General features: G+C 35.1%; 1 protein-coding gene across 1 annotated transcript; it reads right to left on the bottom strand.

Moving 5' to 3' along the window:
- Window positions 1-793: 793 nt before the first annotated feature.
- LOC124108207 (olfactory receptor 6C4-like) lies at window positions 794-2700 on the bottom strand. Its single transcript, XM_046466608.1, is given in 2 exon segments — window positions 794-832; window positions 1771-2700. Coding segments are annotated over 2 exon segments (969 nt in total).
- Window positions 2701-13494: the final 10794 nt, after the last annotated feature.

The raw sequence follows: 13494 nt of genomic DNA, 5'->3' as shown, positions 1-13494 counted from the left end.
ACCTATAAAGTATATTGATGTAGTGGGTTATGTTGCATTTGTACTCAAAAGAGTAAACAACATCCCACAATGTGTTAGGATATCATTGAATTGCATAGACATGCTCAGATTAAAAAACAAATGTCCTTCCATTGAAATCAAGGTGGTACCAATACCTGTTAAAATTTAAGTTGTTACCTTGAATCCATTTGCTGAGTTTTCTTTAGTAGGGTAGTTTATTCCCAGCTATTTTCCAAGGCTCATAATTTGGAATATTCTAGATATAAAACTAAATCCATACCTTATATTATCTTCACTTCACAGAATAGATATCTGTGGTGTTTTATGTTAGCAACAAAAGCAGTATATTTGAAGAAAATTAATGAAATGGAGCAGATCACAAAATTTATGTTTTCTAATATCTAATCAATATAAACAAAAGGATGAAAATAAAACCATAAAAGGATAAAGGGAGGCTGGATTTGATCAGTGTACAGTATATGCATGCATTTGAAATATGACACTGAATCCTATTAATGTTTACAATTAATGCATATAAATAAAAAACATCACCAGAAACTATCAAAGAGAGAGAAAATCTCTTGCTATTAACTTAAAATATGTCATCTAATAAAATAAACAATAGATTCTGTCAAGGAGAGGCACAAATAGACAGGTTTCTAACCTTCCTCTAGGAGCCTCTTTTAACCCTAACCTCTAGAAAGTGGGTATGTAAGGTGACAAAATCTAGAGAGTTTTTTTTCTAATTTGAATGATGTGGACTAAATGTGTACTCTTTCCTTTCATTTTCCTCTTACAAAGAGATGGAGGTTGCAATGGCTACAACTGATACCTAAATGATAAAGGGAAAGAAATGAAATTACACTTTAATGGAAGTTCCTCAGTCTCTGGGACTGAGGAACAAGGTCAGTGCCTCACAATGCTGATGGCCACAGGGAGTTTATTTTTTTTTCCCTTTTTTGGGGGGTGGTTACTGGGGATTGAACTCAGGGGCACTCAACCACTGAGCCACATCCCCACCCTATTTTGTATTTTATTCAGAGACAGGCTTAGTGTCACTGAGTTTCTTAGTGTCTAGCTTTTGCTGATGCTGGCTTTGAACTCGCAATCCTGTCTCAGCCTCCTGAGCTGCTAGGATTACAGGTGTGCACCACTACACCTGGCTCATAAGGCATTTCTTTTTTGTTCTTTTTTCTTTTTTATAAATATCATTTTAATGTATTAAACTTTCATCACTTAAAAAAAAAGCTGGAACTAGAACCCAAGTATCCTGAGTGTTGGATGTTATGACACCGCACTACTGTTGCAATTGTCCTGATTTGCCCCAGATTTCCCCCCACAGCTCTCACACTCCTCTGACTCATGGCACTCAACTAACCCCACAGTTTGCAATTACATACTTTATGATCTGGCCTTCTTCATCACCCCAGATTCTTTACCACTTCTACTTAACAAGCAGTGTTTTGCTTCTTAAATTTGAAGTCATTTCTATAAAGAAGTGCTAAGTCTTTCTGTTCTTTGCTGGATCATTCACCTGTCTCTAGTAGCACTTACTATGTCATTTCATTTCTTTTTTTGTAAATTTATCCAAAAATGTATAGTCTATATTCCTTACCTCTACTCTAGATTGTAGATTCCTTGACCATTAGAACACATGATTTCTGTATTTTTATCTTCAAGAGCCAGTTCAACCCTTGAAATTTAGTAGACTCTAAATATATATTTATGAAGTACAAATACATTTTTCATTGAAGGGTGTTCTTTTTTTTCTTAAAACTTCACAATCTTTCTAACAGTGTCTTTGAAGACTTGCTTTACTTGTTGATTTCTTAATGTATAAATGAAGGGATTCAACATGGGGGTGACTGAAGTAATAAGCACAGCTATTCCTTTGTTGAAAGCACCTCTTTCTTTTATACGGGGATTAATGTACATAAACATGCAGCTGCCATAAGACAGGGAGATGACAATCATGTGGGAAGAGCAAGTGGAAAAGGCCTTTGTCCTTTGCTGGGCAGAGGGGATCCTCAGAATAGTCCTGATGATGTATGTGTAAGAAACTGTCACCAGAACCAAAGTAATCACTAGAGTCACCACAGCCACAAGCATAACTATCCTTTCCAAGAGACTTGTGTCTGAGCAGGCCAGCTCCAGGAGGGGCCCATAGTCACAGAAATAATGATTCAGAACATTGGAGGCACAGAAATCTACCTGACTCATCAAGGTGATTGGCGGTACGATAGCAAGGAGTCCCCCCAGCCAGGAGCAGAGCACAAGCTGTGTGCAGACTCTGCTGCTCATAATGGTCAGGTAATGCAGGGGTTTGCAGATGGCCACATAACGATCATAGGACATGGAAGCTAGGAGATAAAACTCTGTTGCCCCAAGAAATATAGCAAAAAAATACTGACTGAAGCAGCCTGCAAAGCTGATGGCCTTATTTCCTGTTGTCATGCTGGTGAGAAGTCTGGGAATAAAAATGGATGTGAAGGAAATTTCTAAGAAGGAGAAATTCCGGAGGAAGAAATACATGGGGGTTTGGAGCTGAGAATTCAGTAAGGTGAGGATGATGATAGTTAGATTTCCTAGGACACTGAGCATGTAGGTGATAAACAGAAAGATGAACATCACCACCTGAAGTTCAGGTTGACTTGTGAGGCCCAGTAGAATAAATTCAGTCAGCATGGTCCTGTTTTTCATAGTTGACCTCCAGCAGATCTAAAAGGGGAAAAGTGAGAAAGATGAAAACTGCAGAATTCCCCAGTAGAAGAGATAAGGCTTATTTTAAGAACAGAATGAGGTCACACATTGCTCTTCGTCGTATTAGCCCAAATCAGTGTTCCTTGGATTACACTTGGCTCCATGGAAAGCCCCATATTTTATATAAATGACCTCATTCCTAAAGGCTTTGTAATTTCTCAAATTTACGTGTTTATGAAATGCCCATATTGTAAGCACTTTCCTCTGACTCTGTCTCTCCTACTTCTTGCTCTTTGTAGAAATATCTCCACCTGATGCTTTTTTCTGTGTTTCCTGTTTCTTTCTTTAACATCTCTGTAATATTTTTGCTTCACTGGATATCTGCTATAGACTGTCATCTCATCACTGTCCAAATATCTGACTTCATTGTTTCAGAAACAAGACTTCCCCCACATGAGCAATGCTGAATAGCTTCTCATTTTATACTGTGAGACTTCCTTCTGCATGAACAAGGCTCAGGCATCGATAAACCATATTAATTAGAATTTCTTTCATGTTTCTCTCTACCATTAGTGTCTCCAGGTCACTGATTTGCAGTATACTCCTGAGGATAGAGATCTTGCGAGATGCACAGGCAGCATCACAGAATAAATTTTGCTCAGTTTTAGAGTGTCCTCAACAAAGGATGACAGATCATCAATCCCAAACTGCTATCTATTCTTAGAATATGGAAATCAGGAAGACGATGTCCTATAGTGTGTGTGTGTGTGTGTGTGTGTTTAACAATAAGAGTTTTTTATAGATAAATTGGTAATTTTCCGGGAGGGATAATTTGTGGAGACATTCTGTGTTCATTTTTAGATAATCATATCAAAATTATGCTCATCAACTTTACATTTTCCCATATAGATTTTATAGGTAGTAGGTGATATTAAACATTGACCAGGATCTCTAACAATCCTCCTGTCCCTCTTTATACTAACCTGTGGCCTTTGGCAAGTCTTGCATTTTCTTCCAGATTTTTACAATTAATTGCTTTCATGGCCCACATTAACATAATTATATCATTGATGATTTAAAAAATACATGATGCTCATACATTAGACAATCTAAATGTGTGTAGAGTGCTGTTTACCTTGTCATTCTTCAGAGGTAAGACAAAGATAAAGTGTGCCATGTGAATCTCTGAATAATCTTAAATCTGACATGCTTTCTATTGGCTTTCCATTCATATAACAACCCTTAGATTGCCTTCCACATTCTGTCCTCTTAATACAAGTATCCAAGGTTTGGGGCTGAACTAGAGAAGAATATTTTCTTCTATTCCAAAAATACATGCCAGAATCAAATGACAGTTTCTGACACAGTTTTTTACAAGTGTAGAAATAACAAAAGCAAGGTCCTGGATTCAATCCCAAGCACTAAAATAAATAAATAAATAAAATAGTGATATAAAAGCAACACTTTTGCCAAGAGTTATAGAATTGGAAGAATTTGAGAGAATCAGAATTTCTTGTATTTCTGTCCTAAGACATTTTATGTGTAAGAAGGCAGGCAAAGGGCTTCTTTGCAGTTTCCATTACCAAGAGTGACAGAGTTTTATCTGCTCTTTTTAAAGCAGACACATGGGGATCAATTTCCTGAAGAAGCTAAAGATGCCCTGTGGACTCAAATTCAAAATGTGATAATGAACCTCAGTTGTTGACAATTTTGAGAACAAATTGTAAACATATGGCTGAGAAGAGAGGCTCCAGAGACCATGATATAAGGATTCCACAAGAGAATATGACTTAACTACGAGGTTTGTGGATAAGTTGAGAGCCATGGAGTGAGACTCCTGGGGATGGGTATGCCTGGCCTTGATAATGTTCCTGTTGTTTATCTTTTAACAAGCCAGGTGTCCAGAACTCAAACCTGATATAAGTGAATGGTATATTATAGTGGATTTCCACTATAGAATTACTACATAGAATTACTACAACTGGAATGCCATAGAATGACTACAACTGGAAAACGGTTTGCTGTTACAATTTGATACAGGCACATCTTAACCATATCCAACCTTTCTAGGAAGACATGTCTCCTATTACACTGATAACGTCCTTATGTGAGGAAATTCCAAGGATACACTTGCATGGCATATATGAACACATGTCATAGAACTTTTCTATTGAGATTTAGTAATTGCTTCCCATAAAATTGAGGGCCCTGAACATGTCAGAAAAACTACTAGTCAGCCCAGGGATGATCCAAGGGCCCCACACTGTTTATTTACATCTCAGAGGCAATACATTCCTCATTTACATATTTTATTTCCATCCTTTATGCTGTTAACCACCAATAATTCCCCTAAGGGTGGGCCATCCAACAGCAAAAAGTGCTAGAATGTGTCTTAAATACAGTAGGAATTCCCATTAGTGCCACCCAGAGCCTTCGTCAGTCTAGAGGTTTTAATGTCCTCTTCCCATTGTTTCTGGGATCTCTGGATCTGCCATGATGACCATAGTCATTCATGGTCTTCAGCCGCAAGAAACTATTTTCCTGAGCTCTACCATATACACTATTAGGGTGGCAACTATGGACTGCATATTGGGCCCATCTGAAGATAAAACTCACACTATTAGTGACAATCAGGTACTATGTAGGATTCAGACAATCTGTGAAAGCTTGGATATTTTGAATGAAGTATCGTGAAGTTTCATGTCTCATATTTAGGGCCTTTAGCTATTGATTTGATATATTTTTATTTTTTTTTAAATTGATGAAGAACCTAGCTATTTATTGTGTACAACATGCACCATGTTTTGAAATATAGATAGGCTGTGGAATGGTTAAATATAGCTAACCAATGAAAGTATTACTTCACATAATTATAATTTTTGTGGTGAATACACAATTTCCACTCTTTTGAATTTTTAAGACTGCAATATGTTGTCACGAAGTACAGTTATCCTATTGTCCAATATATCTCCTGAACTTATTCCTTCTGTCTACCTAAAATTTTGTGTTCTTGGACTTGCATTTCTGCTGTTTACTCCAAGCACCAACCAGTCCCTGGTACATACTGTTCTACTGTTTCCATGATATCAACTTGTTTAGATTCTACATATGAGTGACATTATGGTTTTTCTCTGTTTGTCTTGGGATTATTTCACTTAATGTCCTCTGAGTTCATATATGTATTCTTGTTAATGACAGAATTTCATTGACTATTCATCACATTTTCTTTTTTTAATACAAATTCATTCATTTATTTATTTTTGTTTGTTCTTTTTAGATGTATATGACAATATGACACATTATACATTCATAGAGTAAAGCTTATTTCCTAATGGGATCCCAGTCTTCTTGTCATACATGATATGGGGATTCATTGTGGTATATTCATATAATAACAGAGAAAATTTATGTTCAGTTCATTCTACTATCTTTCCTATTTCTAGTCCCCCCTTCTCTTTGTTCCCCTTTGTCTAATCCACTGAACTACTATTTATCTCTTCACTCCCTTGTTGTGTGTTAGCATCCACATATCAGAGAGAAGATTTCAGCCTTTGGTTTTTTGGGATTGGCTTATTTCACTTAGCATGATAGTTTCCAGTTCCATCCATTTACCAGCAAAAGTCATAAAGTCATTCTCTTTTATGACTAAGTAATATTTCATTGTGTATATATACCACATTTTCATTATTTGTTCATCTCTTGATGGGCACTGGGTTTGGTTACATAGCTTGGCTCTTGTGAGTTGAGCTGCTATAAACATAGTATATATCACATTTTCTTTTTTTATTGATTTTTAAAAAACAAATGACAGCAGAATGCATTACAATTCTTATTGCACATATTCAGTACAACTTTTCATATCTCTGGTTGTATATAAAGTATGTTCACACCAATTCGTATCTTCATACATGTACATTGGATAATGATGTCCATCATATTCCACCATCCTTGCTAATCCTCTGCCCCCTCCATTTCCCTCCCACCCCTCTGCCCTATCTAGAATTCATCTATTCCTCCCATGCTTCCCCTCCCTACCCAACAATGATTCAGCCTCCTTATATCAGAGAAAACATTTGGCATTTGTTTTGTTGGGATTGGCTAACTTCACTTAGCATTATCTTCTCCAAAGCCATCCATTTACCTGCAAATGCCTTGATTTTATTCTCTTTTATTGCTGAATAAAATTCCATTGTGTATATATGCCATATTTTTTGTATCCATTCATCCACTGAAGGGCATCTAGGTTGGCTCCACAGTTTAGCTATTGTGAATTGTGCTGCTATAAACATTGATGTGTCTGTGTTCCTGTAGTATGCTGTTTTTAAGTCCTTTGGGTATAGTCCAAGGAGAGGGATACCTGGGTCAAATGGTGGTTCCATTCCCAGATTTCAAGAATCTCCATACTGCATTCCATATTTGCTATACCAATTTGTAGTCCCACCAACAATGTATGAGTGTACCTTTTCCTCCACATCCTCGCCAACACTTGTTGTTTGTCTTCATAGTAGCTGCCATTCTGACTGCAGTGAGATGATATCTTAGAATAGTTTTGATTTGAATTTCTCTGATTGCTAGAGATTATTAGAATTTTTTCATATATTTGTTGATTGATTTTATATCTTCTTCTGAGAAGTGTCTGTTCAGGTCCTTGGCCCATTTGTTGATTGGGTTATTTGTTTTTTCAGTGCTTTGCTTTTTGAGTTCTTTATATACCCTAGAGATTAGTTCTCTTATCTGATGTGTGAGGGGTAAAGATTTGCTCCTAGGATGTAGGCTCTCTGTTAACCTCACAGATTGTTTCTTTTGCTGAGAAAAAACTTTTTAGTTTGATTCTATCCCATTTATTGATTCTTGGTTTTAATTCTTGCACTATAGGAGTTTTATTAAGGAAGTTGGGGCCTAATCCCACATGATGAAAATTAGGGCCTACTTTTTCTTCTATTAGATATTGAGTCTCTAGTTTAATTCCTAGGTCCTTGATCCATTTTAAGTTAAATTTTGTGCATGGTGAGAGATAGGGGTTTAATTTCATTTTGTTGCATATGGATTTCCAGTTTTCCCAGCACCATTTGTTGAAGATGCTATCTTTTTTCCAGTGCATGTGTTTGGCACTTTTGCCTAATATAAGATAATTGTAATTTTGTGAGTTAGTTTCTGTGTCCTCTATTTTGTACCATTGGCCTACCAGTCTGTTTTGGCTCCAATACTGTGTTGTTTTTGTTCCTATTGCTCTGCAGTATAGTTCATGGTCTGGTATAGTGATGATACCTGCTTCACTCTTCCTGCTAAGGATTGCTTTAGCTATTCTGGGTCTCTTATTTTTCCTGATGAATTTTATGTCTGCTTTTTCTATTTCTATAAAAACTTTTTAGGTCTTCTAGGTATAGAATCATGTCATCTGCAAGTAGTGATAATTTAAATTCTTCTTTTCCTATCTTTATGCCTTTAATTTTTCGTCTGTCTAATTGCTCTGGCCAGTGTTTCGAGAACTATATTGAATAGAAGTGGTGAGAGAGGGCATCCCTGTCTTGTTCCAGATTTTAGAGGGAATGCCTTCAATTTTTCTCCATTCAGAATGATGCTAGCCTGAGGCTTAGCATAGATAGCTTTTACAATGTTGAGGTATGTTTCTACTATCCCTAGTTTTTCTAGTGTTTTAAACATGAAGCGGTGCTTTATTTTGTCAAATGTTTTCTCTGCATCTATTGAGATGATCATATGATTTTTGTCTTTAAGTGTATTGATGTTATAAATTATGTTTATTGATTTCCATATGTTGAATCAACCTTGCATCCCTGGGGTAAGCCCCACCTGATTGTGGCACACTGTTTTTTAAATGTTTTTTTTTTTAAATGTTATTTGCCAGATTTCATTGAGAATTTTTGCATCTATGTTCATCAGGGATATTGATCTGAAGTTTTCTTTCTTTGATCTATCTTTGTTTGGTTTTGGTATTGGAGTGATACTAGCTGCATAGAATGATTTTTGAAAGTTTCTCTCCTTTTTTATTTTATGGTATAATTTGAAAAGTATTGGCATTAACTCTTCTTTGAAGGTCTTGTAGAACCCAGCTGAGAATCCATTGGTCCTGGGCTTTGCTTAGTTGTTAGGCTTTTGATGGCATCTTCTATTTTATTACTTGAGATTGATCTGTTCAAATTGTATATGTCCTCCTGGTTCAGTTTTGGTAGGTCATATATCTCTAGAAATTTGTAAATCTCTTTAAAATTTTCTATTTTATTAGAGTATAAATTTTCAAAATAGTTTCTAATCATCTTCTGTATTTCAGTAGTGTCTGTCATAATATTTTTTATCACAAATTTTAGTAATTTGAATTTTCTCTTTCTCTTCATTAGCATGGCTAAGGTTTAATCAATTTTTTAAATTTTTTTCAAAGAGACAACTTGTTTTGTCAACCTTCTGAATTCTTTTATTTCAATTTCATTGATTTCAGCTCTGATTTAATTATTTCCTATCTTCTGCTGCTTTTGGTGTTGATTTGTTCTTTTTCTAGGGTGTTGAGATGTAATGTTAGGTCTTTTATTCCTTAACTTTATTTTTATAAGGTATTTATTTTATTTAATTTTAATTTGTTGTATATGACAGCAGAATGAATTATAGTTCATATTATACATATAGAGCACAATTTTTTATATTCTGGTGTACACAAAGTAGAGTCACACCATTTGTGTCTTCATATATGTACTTAGGGTAATAATGTCCATCTAATTCCACTGTGTTTCCCACCCCTATTCCCCCTCCTCTCCTTCCTTCCCTTTTTACCCTTTGCCCTATCTAGAGTTAATCTAATCCTCCCACCCCCCTTACCACATTATAAATCATCAACTTTAATCAGAGAAAACATTCAAATTTGTTTTTTTGGGATTAGCTAACTTCACTTAGCATTATATCCTCCAGTACCATCCATTTACCTGCAAATGTCGTGAGTTTTTTCTCTTTTAATGGTGAATAATATTCTGTTGTGTATATATACCACATTTTCTTTGTCCATTCATTTACTGAAGGGAATCTAGGTTGGTTCCACAGCTTAGCTATTGGGAATTGTGCTGCTATAAATATTGATGTTGCTGTGTCTCTGTAGTATACTGTTTTTACGTCCTTTGGGTATAGATCAAGGAGTGGGATAGCTGGATCAAATGGTGGTTCCATTCCAAGTTTTCCAAGGAATCTCCATACTGCTTTTCATATTGGCACCAACAATTTGCAGTTCCACCAGCAATGTATAAGTGTGCCTTTTCCCCTTCATTCTTGCCAACACTTATTGTTGTTTGTATTCTTAATAGATGCTATTCTGACTGGAGTGAGATGAAATCTTAGAGTAGATTTGGTTTGCATTTCTCTAATTGCTGGGGATGTTGAACACTTTTTTTAATATATTTGTTGATTGATTACATATTTCTTCTGAGAAGTGTCTGTTCAGGTCCTTGGCTCATTTATTGATTGGGTTATTTGTTTTTTTGGTGTTACATTTTTTGACTTTTATATGTATCCTAGAGATTAGTGCTCTATCTGACATGTGTATGGTAGAAATTTATTCCCAAATTATAGGCTTTCTATTCACTTCACTTATTGTCTCTGTTGCTGAGAAGAAGCTTTTTAGTTTGAATCCATCTCATTTATTGATTCTTGATTTTATTTCTTGCACTTTAGGAGTCTTATTAAGGAAGTTGGGGTTTAATTATACATGATTATGATTTGGGCCTGCTTTTTCTTATATTAGGTACAGGGTGTCTGGTTTAATTTCTAGGTTACCTGAATTTTATGAGTGGTGGGAGATTGGGGCTTAATTTCATTTTATTGCATATAGATTTCTAGTTTTCCCAGCACCATTTGTTGAAGAGACTATACTTAACCCAATATATGTTTTTGGTGCCTTTCTATAATATGAGATAACTGTATTTATGTGGGTTTGTTTCTGTGTCCTCTATTCTGTACCATTGGTCTATAAGACTATTTTGGTGCCAATACCATGCCGTTTCTGATACTATTGCTGTATAGTACAGTTTAAGGTCTGGTAAAGTGATGCTACCTGCTTTGATCTTCTTCTTCTTTTTTTTAAATATTTTTTTAGTTGTTTACAGACCTTTATATTATTTATTTTTATGTGGTGCTGAGACTCAAACCCAGTGCCTCACACGTGCTGGGCAAGTGTGCTTCCACTGAGCCATAGCCTCAGACCCACTTTTTTTTTTAACAAAGTATTTTTTAAAAAAAAAATTTATTTGTTTTAATTAGTTATACATGACAGTAGAGTGCACTTATGCACTTTGATATATCATGTATAAGTTGCAGAATCATATTGGTCATGCAGTCATATATATACATAAAATAATAATGTCTGTTTCATTCTACTATCTTTTCTATTCTACATCCCCTCCCATTCCCTTTCTTCACTTCCTTCTACCTAATTTAAGGTAATGTTATTCTTCTCTAGTGCCCCCTATCTTAATGTGAATTAGCATCTGCATATAGAGAAAACATCTGGGCTTTGTTTTTTGGGGGAATTGGCTTATTTCCCTTAGCATGATATTCTCCAATGCCATTCATTTACTCTCAAATGTTGTAATTTCTCTCTTCTTTAAATCTGAGTAGTATTCCATTGAGTATATATATCACATTTTCTTTATCCATTCATCTATTGAATTGAGCTGCTGCAAACATTGATGTGGCTTCATTACTGTAGTATGCTGATTTTAAGTCCTTTGGGTATAAACCAAGGAGTGGGATAGCTGGGTCAAATAGTGGTTCCATTCCAAGTTTTCTGAGGAATTCTCATGCTGCTTTCCATAGTGCTTTCACCAATTTGCACTCCCACCAGCAATGTATGAGTGTATCTTTGTCCCCACATCCTCACCAACTTTTATTGCTGCCTGTATTCTTGATGATTGCCATTCTGACAGGAGTGAGATGAAATCTTAGAGTAGTTTTGATTTGAATTTCTCTAATTGCTAGAGATGTCGAACACTTTTCATATATATGTTGATTGACTATATTTCCTTTTCTGTGAATTATCTGTTCAGTTCCTTAGCCCATTTGTTGATTGGATTATTTGGTTTTTTGAAGTTTTTAAGCTCTTTACATATCCTAGAGATTAATGCTTTATTGTAGGTGCATGTGGTAAAGATTTTCTCCCATTCTCCCATTCTGTAGGCTCTCTCCTCACATGATTGTTTCCTCTGATGAAAAGAAGCTTTTAAATTTGAATCCATCTGATTTATTGATTCTTGATTTTATGTCTAGCACTTTAGGAGTCTTGTTAAGGAAGTCAGATCCTAGGCCAACATGGTGAAAATTCAAGCCTATTTTTTTCTTCTATTAGGTGCAGGGTCTCTGTTCTAGTGCCTAAGTCGTTGATCAACCTTGAGTTTTGTGCAGGGTGAGAGATAGAGGTTTAATTTCATTTTGCTACATATGGATTTCCAGTTTTCCCAGAACCATTTGTTGAATAGGCTATCTTTTCTCCAATGTATGTTTTTGGAAACTTTGTCTAGTATGATATAACTGTATTTATTTAGGTTTTTCTCTGTGTCCTCTATTCTGTACCATTGGTTTACAAGTTTATTTTGGTGCCAATACCATGTCATTTTTGTTACAGCTCTGTAGTATAGTTTAAAGTCTGGTATTGTGATGCATCCTGCTTCACTTTTCTTGTTAAGGATTGCTTTAGCTATTCTAGGTCTCTTATTTTTCCAAATAAATTTTATGATTGCTTTTTATATTTCTATAAAAAATGTCTTTGGGATTTTAATAGGAATTGCATTAAATCTTTATAATGCTTTTGGTAATATGGCTATTTTTATAATATTCATTCTGCCCATCCAGGAGCATGGGAGATCTTTTCATTTTCTGAGTTTTTTTTTCCAATTTTTTTCTTTAATGTTCTATGGTTTTCATTGCAGAGGCCTTTCACCTCTTTTGTTAGATTGACTCTTGGGAATTTTATTCTTTTTTTTGAGACTATTGTGAATGGGGTAGTGTTTATAATTTTTCTTTCAGTGAATTCATCACTGATGAATAGGAGTGTATTTATTTATGGGTGTTGATTTTATATTCTGCCATTTTTCTGAATTCATTCATTAGTTCTATAAGTTTTCTGGTGAAATTTATTGAATGTTCTAGATATAAGATGATGTCATCAGCAAATAATGATAGTTTGAGTTCTTCTTTAGCTATTCATATCCCTTTAATTTTTTTCTTTTGTCTAATTGCTCTGGCTAGAGTTTCAAGGATGATGTTGAGTAGAAGTTTTGAGAGAGGACATCCTTGTCTTGTTCCAGTTTTTAGAGGGAATGCTTTCAATTTTTCTCCATTTAGAATGATGCTGGTTTTGGAGTTATCATTCATATCTTTTACAATGTTGAGGTATGTTCCTTATCCCGAGTTGTTCTTGTGTTTTGAACATGAAAGTGTGCTGTATTTTGTCAAATGATTTTTCTGCATCTATTGAGATGAACTTATGATTTTTGTTTTTAAGTCTATTAATATGATGAATTATGTTTATTGATTTCTGTATGTTGAACCAATCCTGCATCCATGGGATGAACCCCACTTGATTGTGGTGCACTATCTTTATAATATGTTTTTGTATGTGATTTGCCAGAATTTTATAGAAAATATTTGTGTCTATGTTCATCAGGGATATTGGTCTAAAGTTTTCTTTCCTTGATGTGTCTTTGTCTGGTTTTGGTATCAGGGTGATATTAACTTTGTAGAATGAGTTTGGAAGAGTTCCCTCATTTTCTATTTCATGGAATACTTTGAGGAGTATTGGTG

Source organism: Marmota monax, unplaced genomic scaffold (assembly GCF_021218885.2).
Source record: "Marmota monax isolate L192 unplaced genomic scaffold, Marmota_monax_Labrador192_F-V1.1 WCK01_AAM20220418_F8-fsc00151, whole genome shotgun sequence".
In the NCBI taxonomy this organism is placed as follows: Eukaryota; Metazoa; Chordata; class Mammalia; order Rodentia; family Sciuridae; genus Marmota; species Marmota monax.
This window is presented reverse-complemented; position numbering and strand designations above follow the sequence as displayed.